The sequence below is a fragment of the Artemia franciscana genome, chromosome 10, assembly GCF_032884065.1.
Source record: "Artemia franciscana chromosome 10, ASM3288406v1, whole genome shotgun sequence".
Classification (NCBI taxonomy): domain Eukaryota; kingdom Metazoa; phylum Arthropoda; class Branchiopoda; order Anostraca; family Artemiidae; genus Artemia; species Artemia franciscana.
This window is the reverse complement of record NC_088872.1, coordinates 3,768,578-3,787,657: the sequence shown is the minus strand read 5'-3', so window position 1 is coordinate 3,787,657 and position 19,080 is coordinate 3,768,578. Positions and strand designations below refer to the sequence as shown.

At 34.1% G+C, this 19,080-nt stretch overlaps 1 protein-coding gene across 1 annotated transcript in view; it reads left to right on the top strand.

The window, feature by feature from the left end:
- Positions 1 to 61: 61 nt before the first annotated feature.
- Positions 62 to 19,080, top strand: part of LOC136031668 (neurotrophin 1-like) — a 32,993-nt gene continuing 13,974 nt past the window's right edge. The window contains exons 1-3 of the mRNA XM_065711341.1: positions 62 to 145; positions 4,207 to 4,361; positions 10,116 to 10,227. Of these exons, the coding sequence (XP_065567413.1) occupies positions 122 to 145; positions 4,207 to 4,361; positions 10,116 to 10,227 (291 nt within the window). The 5' untranslated portion in view covers positions 62 to 121. The remainder of the gene's footprint in view (positions 146 to 4,206; positions 4,362 to 10,115; positions 10,228 to 19,080) is intronic.

Sequence of the window (19,080 nt, the reverse complement as noted above, 5' to 3'; positions counted from 1 at the left end):
TACTACAGGTTATTAATCGAGAGGTTATTACTTTCAATTTTGTTATACAAAACTTATTCAAGGAAATCTTTTGTTTTAAGTTTGAAGTTTGATCTTACCTTGTTTTAGTTTAGCAATAAACATGGTGCTTACATTGTCAGTTAAAGTAAGTTTATACAAATTTTTGTGTCTTATCATTATGAAGTGATAATTAGTAATCTAAAACTAGTCTATGTGATCCCTTTCTCGAATTAAATTAAAAAAAAACAAGTTTTTTAGCTGAAAGTAAGGAGCGACATTAAAACTTAAAATGAACAGAACTTACCCTGTATATTAAAGGGGTTGCTCCCTCTTAAACGCCTTGCTCTTTGCGCTAAAGTTTGACTCTTTCTCTCAACTCTACTTTTTAAAACAGTAAAAAATTTAGCGTAAACGTGTTCGTTTAAGTTTTAATGCTACTCCTTACTTCCAGTTGAAAAAAAAAAACTTTTTCATATTTATTTTTTCATTGTTTTTTTTTTAAATAATGCTAGAAAATGCTGCGCCCCCTTTATGGAAATCTTCTTCCCCCATGACAAATTCCTCCATGAAAAGCTTCCCCCCACATAAATCCCTCTTCTCAGTCCCCCTTACAACCGAAAAATCCCCCTGAAAACATCTGTCCACTTCCCAATAACCACTTCTATATGCAAACACTGGTCAAAATTTATAACTTGCAGCCCCTCCCACGGGAACTGTGGGGGAGTAAGACGTCCCCAAAGACATAGTTATAAGGTTTTTCGACTATGCTGCATAAAATGGCTGTCTCATGATTTTGATCCGACGACTTTGGGGAAAAATGATCGTGGGAGGGGGCCTAGGTGCCCTCCAATTTTTTCGGTCACTCAAAAAGGACACTAGAACTTTTTATTTCCGTTCAAATGAGCCCTCTCGCAAAATTCTTGGACCACTGGGTCGATAAGATTACCCCTGGGGAAAAAAAGCAAACAAAAAAACAAAGCAACACCACGCATCCGTGATTTGTCTTCTGGCAAAAATACAAAATTCCACGTTTTTGTAGATAGGAGTTGGAAATTGTACAATAGGGTTCTCTGATATGCTTAATCTGATGGTGTGATTTTTGTTAAGATTCTATGACTTTTAGGGTGTGATTCCTCCTATTTTCTAAAATAGGGCAAATTTTCTCAGGCTTGTAACTTTTGATGGGTAAGACTAAACTTGACACAACTTATATATTTAAAATCAGCATTAAAATGCGATTCTTTTGATGTAGCTATTGGTATCAAAGTTCCGTTTTTTAGAGTTCTGGTTACTATTTAGCAGGGTCGCTCCTTACTACAGTTCGTTACCACGAACTGTTTGAAAGAAGAATATAGTTCGTAAAACGTATAAGCAAGCGACATATCCAATTATTAACTACAATTACTCATTAAAAGTAATGCAAGTTTTTATTTCACTATGAAGCAAAAATTTAGTAATACTTACACGTCTTTTAGAACTTACAGATTAAATCGTCAATTATTAGAGAGATTATCAAAATTTTAACAGGTACGTTGATAATAATTTTTTTGTTGACGGGAGGGGGTATGGGGTGGTAAAAACAAGAAGAAGTGGGTTAATATAAATTTGGTTTAAAACAATTCTAGAAAATAGAAAAAAACAGGAGATTTTTATAAGGGCGTATGTAGCTGCAAATTGTTTTGTTTTCACAAACACAAACAAAACATATGTTTTAGATCCGTTTTCCACACAATTGGTGATTGAAAAATGTATTTACACAATGAAAAGTCATACTTCATCCTTAAATGCTTAGAATTATTTATAGTAGTGCTGTTTACGTTGTTTTTTTCATCCAAAATCAGCCTCCTGATTTTAAGGGTAATTGAATCGACCCTGAAACTTCAAATGGACAGATTATAAGTGGAGCCACCCTCAACCCAGTCCTCTGCTCTTTACTCTAAAGTTTTAATGAGCTATGCTGAAAGTATTTATGAGCGTAGTAAATGTGCAACCGAGTGCCTTTTAAACTATCCATGCACAAGATTGATTTAAGCCAATGCGATCAGTAATTTCTCCCAATCTTTAGATATCACATTAATAAAAAAATAAGTTTCCAAACTGAAAGCAAATAGCAACATTAAAACTTAAAACGAACAGAAATTATTGCGCATGAGAAGGGTTCATCCCCTGTCAATACTTCGCTCTTTACACTAAAGTTTGAAGCTTGTTCTAATTCTTTAAGAATAAACCCTGAGCCACAAAGACCATTTAATTAGAATAAACAACCCTTTCGAAAGAACTAAAATTTTAGCGTAAAGAGAGAGGAATTGACTAGGGGGTTAACCCACTAACATATGTAGTAATCTCCGTTTGTTTTCAGTTATAATGTTGCTCCTTACTTTCAGTTGTAAAAACTTGTTTTTCTTTTATTTAATTTCTGATCCTTTTTACATAATACTAAAAAATCTGGCACCCTCTCACAGAAAATTCCCTTCTTCCAAGGAAAGATCATTCCACATAGCCCCCGACCTCCACCCATCAGAAAAATATATCCGTATACCAAAAGACATCCGTATACCTCCCAATAGCCAATACTATATTTCAACAATGGGAAAAGCTAATAGCTTGTTGCCCTTCCTTCGGGACTCTGCGGGATTAATTCCTCCTTAAAGACATTGTTATTAGATTTTTCGATTAGATTATTAGATCTCAAAATTTTGATCGGGTAATTTTGAGAAATAATGAGTATGGGAGAGGGCTAGTTGCCCTCCAATTTTTTGGCCACTTAAATGGGCACTAGAACTTTTAATTTATGTTCGAAGGAACCCTCTCGTGATATTTCAGTATCACTCCGTCGATTCGGTCACCCATGGGAAAAACACGCATCTATGATCTTTTTTTCTGACAAAAATAAATGCAAAATTCCACATTTTTCCAGATAGAAACTTGAAAGCTCTAAAGTAGGATTCTCTGATACGCTGAATCTGACGGTGTGAATTTCATTGCGATTTTATTGCTTTTAGGGGGTGCTACCTAATTTTTTTTGAAAATTAGGCGAATTTGCTCAGGCTGGTAGCTTTCGAAGGGTAAGGCTAAACTTGATAAAACTTTTTATTTGAAATCAGCATAAAAGTCTAATTCTTTTGATGTATCTATTGGTATCAAATTCCATTTTTTAAAGCTTCGGTTACTATTGAGTCGGATTGCTCTTTACTTACAGTTTGTCACAACAAACTCTTTGATTGTGCTTTCTATTCCATTTTATTTTGCTTTGTTCTGCAGCTATTGTTCATAAAGCGTTAGGGACAAAAATTCAAACCTAAATAAAGAGAGCCACGGTTGAGAAGGGGCAGCCCTCTTCATATGCAGAATACTTTTGGTTTGTTTTAACAATGAATTTTACTGTTACTTGAAAAAAACTGGTTTTAATTTATAATTATTTTACTTTTTATAATACACCCAGAGCGACACCCTTAATCTGACAAAGGCTACCACACTCTTAAGCACAAATTAAATCAGGGTTTAATCATTGCAGGTAAAGTTTATAAAAATAGGTATTTAGCGTATTTGTTTTTCCAAATAAACTTAATTTATTCAAAATTGATTCTGTGGGGGTGATAAAAGCCGAGAACCCCCCAACAGCCCTCATATAGAACACTATACGCACACTCGCACATACATATATAAATATATATACACACACACACATTATATATATATATATATATATATATATATATATATATATATATATATATGTGTGTGTGTGCGTGTGTTTGTGTTTCTAATGTGTTGTTCTAATTAAAACTTTTTAAATAGAAAACCTCAAGTATCGAAAAGGAGAAAATGAGAGAAAGATTACACACTAGACCCACATGGAGTTTTATTTTCATAGATCTATTAAATTTCTTCACTCACGATGCGAAAAAAAACTGTAGTATGTTAATTTATTATTTATCATTATAAGGTCATTTTTATGTCTTGAAATTCTTATGAATAAGCCAAGGGCTGTTTTCCGTCTCTTATCTTTTGTCTTAGCGAAGGTGGTGAGGTTTTCCCCATGAGATTGTACATGATGTCATTTGTACAAAAAAAAATGATTTTTGAAATTGAACAAATTATTTCTTAATAATATAAATTAATCAATAAATTAATCAATCATTTCACCAATCGCCCAAAGAACACAAAGGAATCAATACAACTACATTAAAAGAGAATTTCTTTCAGGTTGTTTTGGTAGTTTTGGTAATCTCTACTGCCAATGGAGACCCCAAGTATCAAGACAAGGGTCACAAGCCTGGAAACCATGATTATAATGCAGTACCAAGCTGTGCGAAAAAAACAAACGAGAATTTCTGTTTGGAAGACAATGAGTACCCAGAGTAAGTTACATTGATTTCATTCTTTAACTTCTAAGATTACCATTTTCAGTAAGTCACATTAGTTCTGTTTCTTAGTTTCAAGTTACGTTCGTAGTTACATTACGAAGTTACGTAAGTAGTTACGCAATGAAAATTCATTTTCGTTTTAATATTATAACATTTTAGTCAATTTTTTTTTCTGCAAGTCTTCTTTACACATACTGAAAGATCATAGTTCACATGAGAGAGCCAATGTCTTTCCACTTAAATTTTTCAAGCTCAGTTCTAGAAGTACCAGCTAGACCTACTATAAATTCGGATTTTAAATGTCCATAGATTGCTGGCTTTTTTGTCCATCAATACTGCTAATTATTAAATAACTTAAACCTTTTCTAGAAAAGAATATTTTCAAAGGAAACCAAACAGCTTTATTAAACCAAAAACGAGCAGAAATGAATTCCCATAATAATTAAGACTTTAAATAATAGAAATGACTATTAATGATTAAATAAGAACACAAATACTATGAATAATCAAATCGAACTTGAACCAAACAGAAATCACCACAAATAGGAGAAGAGCAAACATTTACGCCTTGCTAAAAAAAAATTCGAGCAGGATGTTTTTATCTGTCATAACATCAACAACAGTACAATAAAAATTATATCTCAGGGCTAATTAAGGTTTATAAATACTTGTGGTGCTACATGTCCCCGTCCCTCAAAACTTCTAAACTGCTAAACGGAGTCAAAACTTCTAAACGGCTTGATTCTGATTTACACTTCAATGAAAATTTGTATTTTGAAGAGCAGAGTAGTTATATTTCAAAAATGCAGCAACAACAAATCAGCAACTGGAAATCACCACAACAATAAAGATTACTGAAGAGAACTAAAGAAAGTAGTCAATTTAAAAAAAAATATATATATACATATTTTAAAACCCAGTTTTTAATTAAAAAAGGTTTTTAAATACATCAATTTCCTTCGAAATGAGATTTAAACAGTTTTCTTTGACGTTCAAGTTCGCCAATAGCTGTGCAGGAAAAGAAAAAAGATGCCGTCGATGCAGAATATCGTAGTTTAAGCAAATTTACCTGCTTTTAAAGCTTATGGATTTTTTGCGTTATTCAAAGCCAATGAACTGTTATTTTCCTACTTAAGGGTTTCAGAGAAGGTGATTCTAATAGTACACTTTATGTTTCGATCTGCTCTTTTTTTTAGAATTTAAGGGCTATTGTGTTTCTTAGTATGAGATGTGATGGTCTCTTACTAGGCTGCTAGCTACCGCTACAACCCAGGTATATAATGATATTCATTCCTGAAAATCTTATCAATTTTTATTTTCTAATACTGCTAAGAAGAAAAGTACGATGGACACTAAAAATGAAATCAGATTTTTAAAAATTGTTAACAGGAAACTTAATTTACGTATTAAAAAACTAGGATAATGTGCGAGCTGAAATTTCAATGCAAAAGATGTTCAGTGCGTTCAGTACAGTTTTAGCACTTAGTGGGTTCAACATTTAAAACAAAGAACATGAGTGAAATATATTAACTCTAAAATATATAAATTTGCTGATTGCGGTAGCAAAAGGCAAACACTACCGTTAGTTGACAGTAAACTGGATAAAAAAGAGTAATTGAATGATTAAAATAGTGCAAAGATATAACCCTAATATCTTGTTACCAGACAGGAATTTAAAAGAATGTATACATATTGAACAGATAAAAACAGAAGTTTTGTGTTAATCTGTTTATTATTAAAATTCTCCAAAAGTAATCACATAAAAATTATCATTTAACTGTTTTGCCTACGGGAGAATATAACCAACTAGCAATCTTAAATTATTGTATTTACCCCTTTGTTTAATTATTCACGCATAAATAAAATCTTTTTTTGTTTCTGATTCAAGAAACAATACTTTCCTTAATTAATTTAATATATTCTGACTATTCTATATTTTTACACCACTAAACGGTGTTACTACTCCATCGATCTTTGAAATACAGGAATATATAATGAAGTAAAGTTGGGCGACGTAATCGTTCAGTTCAGCATTCAGTTTGTGTAAACCGGAAAAGTCTCCACTTGTTTCACTTCATGATTCAGTGTAGCAACAAGGAGAATTTTAGGCAATGAAGAAATCTTGATAGCTGCCTAATATTTGTACGGCACTAAACGGTTGTACTATCCCGTCGACTTTCGAAACACACGAATATATAATACAGTCAATTTGGGTGACGTAATCGTTCAGTTTGTGTAAACCGGCAAAGCTTCCACTTTTTTCTCTGCATGATTAGTTGTAGCAGCAAGAAGAAACTTTACGCAATGATAGTTACATAACAGCCAAAACAAAAAGTTTTACAAGATGAAGACTTAGAACAAGGTTCCTATCAAACAGTTCGTGGTAACGAACTGTAGTAAGGAGCGACCCGGCTCAATAGTAACCAAAACTCTAAAAAATGGAATTTTGATACCAATAGTTACATCAAAAGAATCAAATTTTAATGCTGGTTTTAAATATATAAGTTTCATCAAGTTTAGTCTTACCCATCAAAAGTTACGAGCCTGAGAAAATTTGCGTTATTTTAGAAAATAGGAGGAAACACCCCCTAAAAGTCATAGAATCTTAACAAAAATTACACCATCAGATTCAGCGTATCAGAGAACCCTACTGTAGAACTTTCGAGCTCCTATCTAGAAAAATGTGGAATTCGGCATTTTTTGCCAGAAGGCAGATCACGGATGCGTGTTTATTTGTTTATTTGTTTTTTTTTTCTTTTTTTTCCCGGGGGTGATCGCATCGACCCAGTTGTCCTAGAATGTTGCAAGAGGGCTCTTTCTAACGGAAATGAAAAGTTCTAGTGCCCTTTTTAAGTGACCAAAAAAATTGGAGGGCCCCTAGGCCCCCACCCACGCTAATTATTTTCCCAAAGTCAACGGATCAAAATTCTGAGATAGCCATTTTATTCAACGTAGTCGTAAAACCTTATAACTATGTCTTTGGGGACGACTTACTCCCCCACAGTCCCCGTGGGAGGGGCAACAAGTTACAAACTTTGACCTGTGCTTGCATATAGTAATGGTTATTGGGAAGTATACAGGCGTTTTCAGGAGGATTTTTTTGGTTGGGGGAGGGGTTGAGAAGAGGGGGATATGCTGGGGGAACTTTCCATCGAGAGTTTGTCATGGGAGAAGAAAATTTCCTTGAAGGGAGAGCAGGATTTACTAGCATTATTAAAAAAAAGTAAATAAATAAATGTGAAAAAGGTTTTTCAGCTGGAAGTAAGGAACAGCAATAAAACTTAAAACAAACAGAAATTATTACCCATATGAGGGGCTCACCTCCTTCTAATACCTCGCTCTTTACGCTAAAGTATTTTTAGTAATTTCAACTATTTATTCTACGGCTTTTGTGATTCAGGGATCATTCTTAATGAATTGGGATAAAATTTAAGCTTTAGTGTAAAGAGCGAGGTACTGACGATGGGGCGAATCCCCTCATACATGTAATAAAAACATGAGAATGCAAAAGTTCTTTAAATAAGCTAATTTAAAGCTAATTTATAAGTTACGTAAATCTTTTACCAATAAAAAGATTCGTAAAAAATTAAAAGTTCTAGTTGCCTATTTAATTAACCAAAAAATCGGAGGACAACTAGACTTCGTCTCCCGCTCTTTTTTTCTCAAAATCATTCGATCAAAATTATGAGAAAGCCATTTAGCCAAAAAAAAAATATGTGCAAATTTCGTTTTGATTCTCTGCAAATCTCTGCGGAGAGCCAAAATCAAAACATGCATTGATTCAGAAACGTTCAGAAACTAAATAAAAAAAAACAAGTATTTTTAACTGAAAGTAAGGAGCGACATTAAAAGTTAAAACGCACAGAAATTACTTCATATATGAAAGAGGCTGCTTCCTCATCAACGCCCCGCTCTTTACGCTAAAGTTTTTTACTGTTTTAAAAAGAAGAATTGAGAGAAAGAGTCAAACTTTAGCGTAAAGAACGGGGCGTTGATGAGGAAGCAGCCTCTTTCATATGCGAAGTAATTTCTGTGCGTTTTAAGTTGTAATGTCGCTCCTTACTTTCAGTTAAAAAAACTTGTTTTTTTTATTTAATTTAGTAAAGCAAGAATGATCCTCTGACGATCGGAAATTTTATGGGGCGTTATCCCTACTCTTTTTTGTAGTAATTTCTATTTGTTTGAAGTTTGATATCAAAATTCATTATAATTGCTTATACGGGGAATTACGTAATACATGGCCCTTGCTCTAGGGACTGTGGGGGTCATGCCATCCCTGGAGGTATATTTGTTTAGCCTTTCGACTATAAAAACAGTAGCTATCTCAAACTTTCGAACGGATGATGAGTGCAGCAAAGGGCCCTACAGGGAGGTTAGTCGCTTGCCAATTACTTTTGACTGCTAAGAAAGACACCAGAAGTTTGAATATCTCTCTCCAATATTATTGCAGATCCTGTATTTTTAATGACGAAGACGCAAATAGCGTCTTCTGATATAGCCCCAAACTTTTCACCAAGCCATAAATCATCATCTACTTGACAAACACAGGCTGAGTAGATGGGCTGTCAAAAAATTGGTCAGCCTATTCCTTCCCCTAAAATTAATCTTGAGATCCCTTTCCCTCATCTTCCCTTTTTGTCCAGCTGTACTTAAAAGTTTCAACTCTACTTCCCAAACCATTCCAAAGATACTGCAGACATGGCAAATTGATGAACTGGACACTAATAGTATGTCTAAGTTTACATCTACTCCCTCCCCCTTTGCTAAGTTAAATTTACAATAGACTTGACTCCCTCCTTTTCCAGGACTCCCTCAAAGCTAAAACTAGATCTTTTAAACCATTTCAGAAATATTGCAAACCATTGAAAATTAAATGGCATCTTTTCCTGGTATCCATGTTTTTTTAGAGGATATTCTTGGAAAGCTCTGAGAAGAGTTCAGCTTGGAAAGCTCAGAGAATCTTGGCTTGGCAAGTGATCCATAAGACTTTATTGCTTCTACCGCTGATTCAGCCTTGAGAGAGATGCGTCTTTTCACCTCCAATACGGACGATCCTGTTCAGGTGCAACTGATTCTGGAGGATCTGTATCGATGAAAGACTACACATAACAAAAACAAGAGGAATGAACAAAAACTGAGATACTATATGCATACACACAGCACAGGTATTTAAAGACGAGTCACAAAGGCAAGGCTACTCATCTTGACTGACTTTAAGTACTCCACCCGACTCTTAATAAGAGGTGCAATGCATCCACGGTCGGAAATTTAAGGAGAAATTTAGCATGCTTAATAATAAAATAAACATTGTAATAATAAAATAATAAAAAAAACAATAATAAATTAAAAAATCTTAACTCATCTTCGTTATATTACTTGGTAAAAAAACAAAACAATTCGAAATGAAGAGATGGCTAAAAAATTTGGTGTAGCCAAGACATATAATTTTTAGGTGACAACATTGTTGACTCCTTATTTCGCCAGAAAATTTTGTTTTGATAATCTTGTTTTACGCTGGGCTATTTCAGGATTGGGCTAAAATGCCGCTTTGCTGGAAATGCATTGTATCTCTTATGTGTCAAATATGTCTGGATGTCAAATATGTTAAACTTTAAGTCAGCTTTAAGAGGTAATTCTTAGGCAACATCTTTGTTAACATATTATTTTAACCTCACTATTAAATTGGCTGAGAAATGTGTTTTAGTAATCTTATTTTACGCTAGGCTAAATCTTGTTTTCGTTTTTAAGCTATGAAGTAAAGAAAGCTATAGAAGAGCATTTTGCCAAATTTGACCAGTTGTATGCTGATGTGCTGGACCAAGGAACGATAGATTCAGTAGACGGGCTGAAAACCATAAAGGTAGCTTAAAATATTTTATTCAAAATTCAAACATTAAATGATCAAAGAATCCAATAAATGATAAATCTAAGTATTTGATATTCACTTACTTCAATATTAAAAATGTTGAAATAAAGATGGTATAAACTTTTGGTCTTTATTTTAAGTTAGAGCTCATACCAAGTGCTTGAACATACCATTAGTGACGTATTAATTATCTTCCAAGTCTCTTTTGTATTACCTTTATATTGTTATATAAAGATCTATTAGCCTGTTAGTCTATTGGCAAAATATTATTTCTTTGGTTTTCTTCTCACTGAGTTGATATGATTCCGAGCTGCTTTGAACTACTCAAGCTTACATATACATTCAGTAATGGATAGTCCTGATAAAGTCTATTTCTAAGGCAATACGCTTTAAGTATTTCTTCAGTAGTCCCAGGCCTCCTGGGTGTATTTTTTCAGCTTTACAAGTTTGATTGGGCACGTCATATCCTGTACTGGCTGAATAGTTTCTAGCATACCATCAAATGCACTAGAAGCATCATATATTATATTTAAATCATCTTCCAAGCTAATGCAACTTAAATCTTCCCCAAAATTTCATAGATTTTATTTTCTAACTCACGGGTCTCTGCCTTTTTTTGTCGAAATCACACTTTTTCACCTAACATGAACGGCACCAATAAATGGTAAATATCTGAGCAAGGGTAGAGAGCCAAAATTAGCGTAAATCTGACTAAAATCTTCGAACCCACAGATATATTGTCGACAAAGTCCCTGAGTGGTTTCTTAGACGTGTACCGAATAGATTCTAAACGGAAAAGATCATTAGCAGCCTATAGGTTAAAAATCCAAGACAAAATCAAATCTGGCACGAGACACCTCACCATCAGTTCTTCCAAACCAAGTGAAAAGTCATCCCAACTGGCTCTGCCAGGATTATACATAACAAGAATAATGACTTCCCCCCCCCCGAACTTAACTTCTAAATTCCATACCTAAACCCATACTTCCATATCATTTCTCACTTGATAATTCAGAGACTTCCTTATTAAACATGCAATTCCCCCTCTCTGAAGTAATACATGGTTTCTTACCTCCAAATCATAATTTTGAAACGAATTCAACTAAAGAGAACTTTCTAATTAAAAAAAAAAACTTTCACACATACCAAAAAATCTTTTTTTCCGTTAGAGTCTTCAAGGATTGCACCATATCCTTATACCCAGTTGTCAAATGACAGTTCCACAAACAACAAAACACTAAGACAACTTCTCAGAGCTTTAAACCAGGGGCTTTAACTTATGTACTACTACTTATTTGGGATGAATCAGGGTCTCTCTCTATCGCTTGCTATATTTACCGACAAAACTTCTTCAAGATAAAAGGTCGGCGCATCAGTTCAACAAGTATTGATGAAGCAAGATCAACCGAACAGGAAGTAAATAAATAACATCCATACAAGAGAATAAGAAGAAAAAAAAAGAAATGTGACCAATAATTAAATAAAAATTAAGAGAGAAAAAAAGAAAGAAAGATCAACTCAAGAAAAGAGTCATGGAAAAAAATTAGGAAATGACTACGAAATAATAGACTGCACGCATTCCGGTGGACATTTTATTTTTCGTCCAGAGGGCTCTCCGGGTAATCTCTTAAGCATATTTCTCCCTCTTCTGTTCATACATGCTTCACTCCAAACCGATTCCTTGAAGAGTTCAAAATATTGCGATGTCGTTTCGAGAGTTATTCCGACCCAAACGTACCAGAAACCAACAACTTAGCCTTGCTTGCAAATATTTTTCTTGCTGTTTCTGTATGGCACTTAACCATTACTGGTGCAAATCCAACGCTAGAACTACTAGGAGGTTGGTTCAGTTTGAAGCAAATAGACTAGAAATGTCTCTTCGGACAAACCAGTACTGTACATCTTTGAAGATAGAAGTTGTGAAGACACTTGATTTCAAGTCAGCTCCAGGCTTCTGTTTTAGACTGTTGAATATGAGACAATCTAGCAAGTCTTTCTTCAGTAATGTCATCAAGTTTGATGTCAAGTTCCTGATTTGAAGTTTGTCATCTATATACTTTCAACTCCCGTTAAATCCTGTCGAAAATTGGACTGTAGCCTTGAATAATTACATTCCTAGCCAAAACTTTTAGGTTATCCATCTCAGCTATATTTCGAATTCTAGCCGTAGCATATTCATTTAATTAATTTAATTTGTTAGTTTCATTAATTATTTGCTTAGAAAATGTAAGTAGCTACCCCGTCACAAGTACTTTTTTGTATCGTTGTTGGGGCAGTTATTAGTAATTTAGTTGTTATGTTCTTGTTTGTAAATTAAAAAGTTGAATTGAAGTGCCAGGAAAATGCTGTAATTTTTCAAAATATTTTTGACATTCTTGACTGTTTTTGCTAATTGAAAATACTCTTCAAATGATACCAGACTCTTTCCAGATATTACTATTTCCTAATGATCCTTATAGCAAAATATAAAGTTTTGAAAGTAGGTTAGATTAATAATAAAAGTCTCAAGTTCTGTCAAATGTCCCATTTACACTGCTATTTACACCATCATCCTTTGTTACTTTCAGAACACGTACAGGCCATAGGGAATAGCAGGCAAATCATATCAACACCAAATCGGACTGTTTGAAAATCGTCAAGCAGTTCAATACTCGAAACGCAGTTCAAAGTGCAGTTCAGTAGTGCAGAGCACTACTGCAAAGAAGCACTTCTGTCATTTTTTGCCAAATATCAATTAATTTTTACCCACCCAAAGAGGGTGAAAATACTGAGAAATACAAATTATATGAAAGCTTTTTCAATGGTTTAAAAATCTAGACAAAAAACTTTATGTTCCCCATTTTCAAAAACAAGTAAATTTAGGCAAAACACGAGACGAACGTCAATATCACAGTGAGTTCTGTGTTTGCTCATAAATCGTCTACTAACTAGCATGACTAGCAGTTTACTTCGAAATCTGCATAGTGCCATCATTTAGTGCCATATGGTACAAACAACTGTGTCTCTTCCCCGCCAAGGCGACAACCTGGATACTTGTCCGTGTAAAAAAGACCCCGCAACTGAAACGTCGATTTGACGTCCTATGCATCAGAAATGGCTCTGGAGGGCCTTCATTCATTTGTTCATCCTTCTCCAGCAAGGTCTTCATGAAGCGATCATTAATTTTAACATTGATCTCAGGCCCGTCATTTGGGGACAAAAACAGGGCACAACCCTTTTGAATTTGGATAATTTTCTTGTTTGAATCTTGTTTTGTTTACAAAGATACAATTCAAATGACCCGTTCTCCTAAAACGAAAAGTCCAAATTTATAGAAGAAGCCAAAATTTATCAAAAAGAAGAAGCCAAATTCAATCGAAAAAAAAGAAGCCAAATTTATCAAACTTTATTGTCTTAAAAGATGATACAAATTCTTTGCAGCGCCGTGGCATACATATTGCAGTAACAGTAACATGGACTTCCGTAAATTATATTCACTATATATTTCAAATTCTTTTAATGTCTTTCAGTTTTAAAATTTTCGGATTTTCATATATGATTTTTCTTTTTAATTCAGTTTGCGTCTGCATTTCCTCAGAGATACCTACTTTAATATAATCCGTGGACTCTTTGTGTGATTAAAAAAAAACAAGTTTTTTTTTTAACTGAAAGTAAGGAGCTACATTAAAACTTAACACGAACAGAAATTATTCCGTATATAAAAGGAGCTTTTCCTCCCCAACGCCCCGCTCTTTACGCTAAAGTTTGACTCTTTCTGTTAACTCTACTTTTTAAAACAATAAAACTTTAGCGTAAAGAGCGGGGCGTTGAAGAAGAAAAAGCCCCTTTCATATACGGAATAATTTCTATTCGTTTTAAGTTTTAATGTTACTCCTTACTTTTAGTTGAAAAGACTTGTTTTTTTCATTTAATTTCTGAACGTTTTTGAATTGATTCATGTTTTTATTTCAGCTCTCCACACATTAATAATTAAAAAGAAATTTGCATGTTAATTTTTTCATCTAAATGGCTTTCCCATAGTTTTAGTCGGAAGATTTTGAGAAATTCTTTTTCTGTAATTGGGAAAAAAAATCCCAATTCCATAAGAATGACCCCTGAATCACAAAAGCCGTAGAATAAATAGTTGAAATTAGTAAAAATACTTTAGCTTAAAGAGCAAACTTTTCAGAGGAGGTAAACCCCTCATATGCATAATAATTTCTGTTCGTTTTCAGTTTTAATGCTGTTCCCTACTTTCAGTTGAAAAACTTTCCATATTTATTTTTTCATTTTTTTTAATAATACTAGAAAATTCTGCGTCCCCTTCATTGAAATTCTCTTCCCCCATGACAAATTCCTCTATGAAAAGATCTTCTCACGTATCCCCTCCTCAACTCCCCTCTCCCTAAACCAAAAAATTCCCCTGAAAACGTCTATACACTTCCCAATAACCATTTGTATATGTAAACACTGGTCAAAGTTTTTAACCTGCAGCCCCTCCCACGAAGACTGTGGGGGAGTAAGTCGTCCCTAAAGATATAGTTTTTAGGTGTTTCGACTATGGTTAGTAAAATGGCTACCTCAGAATTTTGATCCGGTGACTTTGGGAAAAAATGAGCGTGGGAGGGGTTTAGGTGCCCTCCAATTTTTTGGTCACTTAAAAAAGCACTACAACTTCTAATTTCCGTTAAAAGGAGCCCTCACGCGACATTCTAGGACCACTGAATCGATACGATCATCCACGGGAAAAAAGAATGCAAAAAAAACAAATAAACACGTATCCGTGATCTGTCTTCTGGCAAAAAATGCGAAATTCCACATTTTGAAGATAGAAGCTTGAAACTTCTACATCATGGTATTCTGACACGCTGAAACTGATGGTGGGATTTTTGTTAAGATTCTATGACTTTTAGGGGTTATTTCCCTCTATTTTCTAAAATAATACAAATTTTATCAGCTTATCACTTTTGATTGATAAGACTAAACTTGTTGAAACTGATATATTTCAACTCAGCATTAAAATGCGATTCTTTTAATGTAGCTATTGGTATCAAAGCTCTATTTTTTAGAGTTTTGGTTACCATTGAGCCGGGTCGCTCCTTACTACAGTTCGTTACCACAAACTGTTTGACAAAATTGGACTTTTTGTTGGGAGGGGGGCTTAAGAGAGGTGAAAAGTAAAGCCTATATTAAAAGTGTCGTTTTAACCAAGACTCGTGTTGACTTTTTTAGCGCCTTCAGACTTTTCCTCAAATGAAAGCAAAGAACGAAATAAAAATTAAAACGAACAGAAATTATTCCATGTATATTTACAGGCATTTAAAAAGTATATAACATGATATTGCCTCACTTTCCACCTCTATGCTTGCAGGCATGTGAATACAATTTTTTTACGATAAATAGAAAATATTTTCTGCATTAAGATTGATGCCATCGCTCTTCAGCCCTAAAATTAAAGGTGTAGCCCAACAAATTTTTTTGGATATTAACTTTCTTTACCCGCAAAACCTCTTTCTATATGTATTTGAAGGCTTCCAATGAGTTAGACAATTTGGGGGCAAAATAAAAATTTTGAGGCTTCATGCACCGCCCTTCCCCTACACAAAGGTCCACTGACCCTACTCCATAATGTCTGTTGCCAAATTACATACCAATCTACTTATTTTAATTTAGCTGAAAATTAATAAACTTAGCTAGGCGAAGCTTTAAAACAAAAATTAAATGTTCAAACAGTTTGTGGTAACTAACTGTAAGTAAGGAGCGACACGGCTTGGCTCAAAAGTAACCGAAACTCAAGAAAAGGAAGTATTGTATCAGTAAATATACCAAAAGGATCGGCTTATTATGCTAATTTTATATACATAAGATTAATTAGGCTTAGTGTTACGCATATGAGGCCTGGAAAATTTTGCCTATTTAAAAAAGGAGAGAAACAACGCCTAAAAGTCAAGGAATCTTAAGGAAAATTATATTATCAGATTCAGCGTATTGGATAACCCTAATGCTAAGGTTTTTAGCTTTTATCTGCCAAAATGTGGATTTTTTTTTTTTTATTATTATTCTTTTTTTGTTAGAAGAACGATCACGGATGTATGTGTATTTTTTATTCTCCGGGGGATTGTATTGAACTAACGGTCCTAAAACATCGAGCTCATTTGAACAAAAATGAAAAGTTCTAATGCCCTCTTTAAGCGACCAAAAAGATTGTAGGGCAACTAGCCCCCCTCCCACAACCTTTTCGCCAAAAAAATGTCCGATCAAAATTTTAAGACAGTAATTTTGCTTAGCATGGTGACAAAATCTGTAAAATTATGCTTTTGGAGGTAACATGAACCCCCAATCCCCAGGGGATAAGTCTTTAAGTTTAAAAATTTGCCCATTGTTTACGTATAGTATTTATTATCGGGAATTATGCAGACATTTTTTGGAGGAGGGGAGATTATGTGCTCAGGATTGGTTTTTATGAGGATGATTTTTCGTATGGAGGAATTTCCAGGGATGAGCTTTCCGAGGGAGATTTTACACAGGGCCGATTTGACATAATTCCTGTAGAAAAAACTCTTTCTATTTTTCTGATTTGTCTCTGCCTATTCACTTTTGCATGTGGAGATGTTCTGGGGGTATCGTGAAAGGGGAATTTTCTGCGTATTTAGATTTCCAAAAAAGAATTTTACGGAAGAGAGGAATATCTGGAACGATCGAAAAACAATTAGAATTTAAATTCTTTTGCAAATGAAATTATGTCAAGGACAATTTTTCAGGCTGAATCTTCTGCAAGAAATTTTAAGGGGGGGGTGAATTATCAGGAAACATGGGATTGTCTGGAAATTTTTTTTACAGAGATGTGTATTTTATGGGGAAGGAACTTTCCAAGGAGGAATTTCAAGAGAATTTTTCATGGGTGGTGAGCTAGGTTTACCACCATTATCAGAAAAACGATAAGAAATTAAATTTAAAAAAAAAATTAACTGAAGATAAGGAGCAACTTTAAAACTCAAAACGAACAAAGAAAATTCTACATGTGAAGGGGTTGCCCCCTCCTTAACATCTTACTCTTTACACTGAAGTTTGACTGTTTGTTCCATTGTTTTAAGAACTACTCTTTAAACACAAGGGCCATTTAATTGAAGTAGAAATCCTTTCTTAAAAATATTAAGAACTTAAGTGTAAAGAGCAAGGTATTAAGGAGGGAGTAATCACTTCATATATGGAATAATCTTGTTCCTTCTGAGTTTTAGTGTTGCTCCTTATTTTCAGTTGGAAAAAAACCTTTTAATCATTTTAATGAAGAACTTGGATCTTAAGGAAGCGTGAAGTATTCCTGTCTTTGAAGTTTAAACTGAAGTTTATCTTTGAAGTTTAAGACTGGAAAGCTCAGTGCGTAGTTTATTTAATTACGCACTGATAGTATATTTAATTTGTAGTATATTTAATTTGATTGGCTATCTCAGGATTTTTCCTCGATGGCTTTTCGGCACCCTTTGGGCTAAAAAGTCTATTCACGCCACAACATTGTAGAAAATACTTCTCTTTTTGGCACAATATCTTCTGGTAATTATAAAAGTTCAATTTGCTTTCTAATGTGCCTTCTTCTGATATTCTAGAGCCATTTGGTTTGATAAGATCACTCTTCGAGAAAAAAGAACACATAAATGAACAAATAAATACGTATCCGTGACTATTCTTCTCAAGAAAAATAAAATGTCACATTTCTGTTAGATAAGGGCTTGAAATCTTTACAAAAAAGTTGTCTTATATGCTAAATTTCGAAGGTTTAATTATCCTCCAAATCACTTCGTCTTTTGAAAGCATTCCTCCCTTTTTCTCAGACTCATGACTCTTGGTAATTAAAATCAATCTTAGTGAGTTTTATATCTAAGAAATAATCCTAATACTTTTAATACATATATTGTTAATCAAAATTTCTTTTCTTGGAGCTACTTTAGTAATAGCAGGGAATGCTCCTTACTTATGCTTTATTACAACCAGGTGTGTGATATAAAAGAAAAATAAACAAAATTCCGGTATTTTCATTTAAGTGTTAATCTAACTGCTCTTGGTCCTTTTTCTGACGACATTCATGCATGAAGACAGATTTGAAATCAAGTTCTACGTCCCCCTGCCAGGTTTCATTATTTTGTCGTTTGGAGGACCCTAGAGAGCTAGCCCATTTGAGCATTAAAATATAATTCTTGAGGCATCAAGCACCTCCTCCGCCTCCACCTACACAATGACCCATTAACCCTCCTTCATAATTGCTCGTGCGCAATTTCAAATTACTGTACAATGATTTATTAAACATCGCTGAATCAACTTTTAAAAATTAATGCATTTATTATTGTGCATTTATCTAATATGAAACACGTAATTTTTCAGGAACAAATACGCCATCACTGTGTATAAATGTCTCTGAAAAGCTTCAGATGCTTTTCATCTGATCAAAGCTCAGCAAATTCTTTATTTGATAGCGTGATTTTAATCATGCTCACTTGCCTTTTTGGGAGCATTTACATCCTTTTTCCAAAATTAGGCAAAGACTCTCAGGCACATAACTTTTTATAGAGATCACCTAAGTTAAATATAGATCCTTTTTAAGGTTTGTTCTTTGTAGCCTACTCATAAATCAAACAGTTCGTGGTAACGAACTGTAGTAAGGAGCGACCCGGCTCAATAGTAACCAAAACTCTAAAAAATGGAGTCTTACCCATATAGTTTAGTCTTACCCATCAAAAGTTACGAGCCTGAGAAAATTTGCGTTATTTTGGAAAATAGGGGGAAACACCCCCTAAAAGTCATAGAATCTTAACGAAAATCACACCATCAGATTCAGCGTATCAGAGAACCCTACTGTAGAAGTTTCGAGCTCCT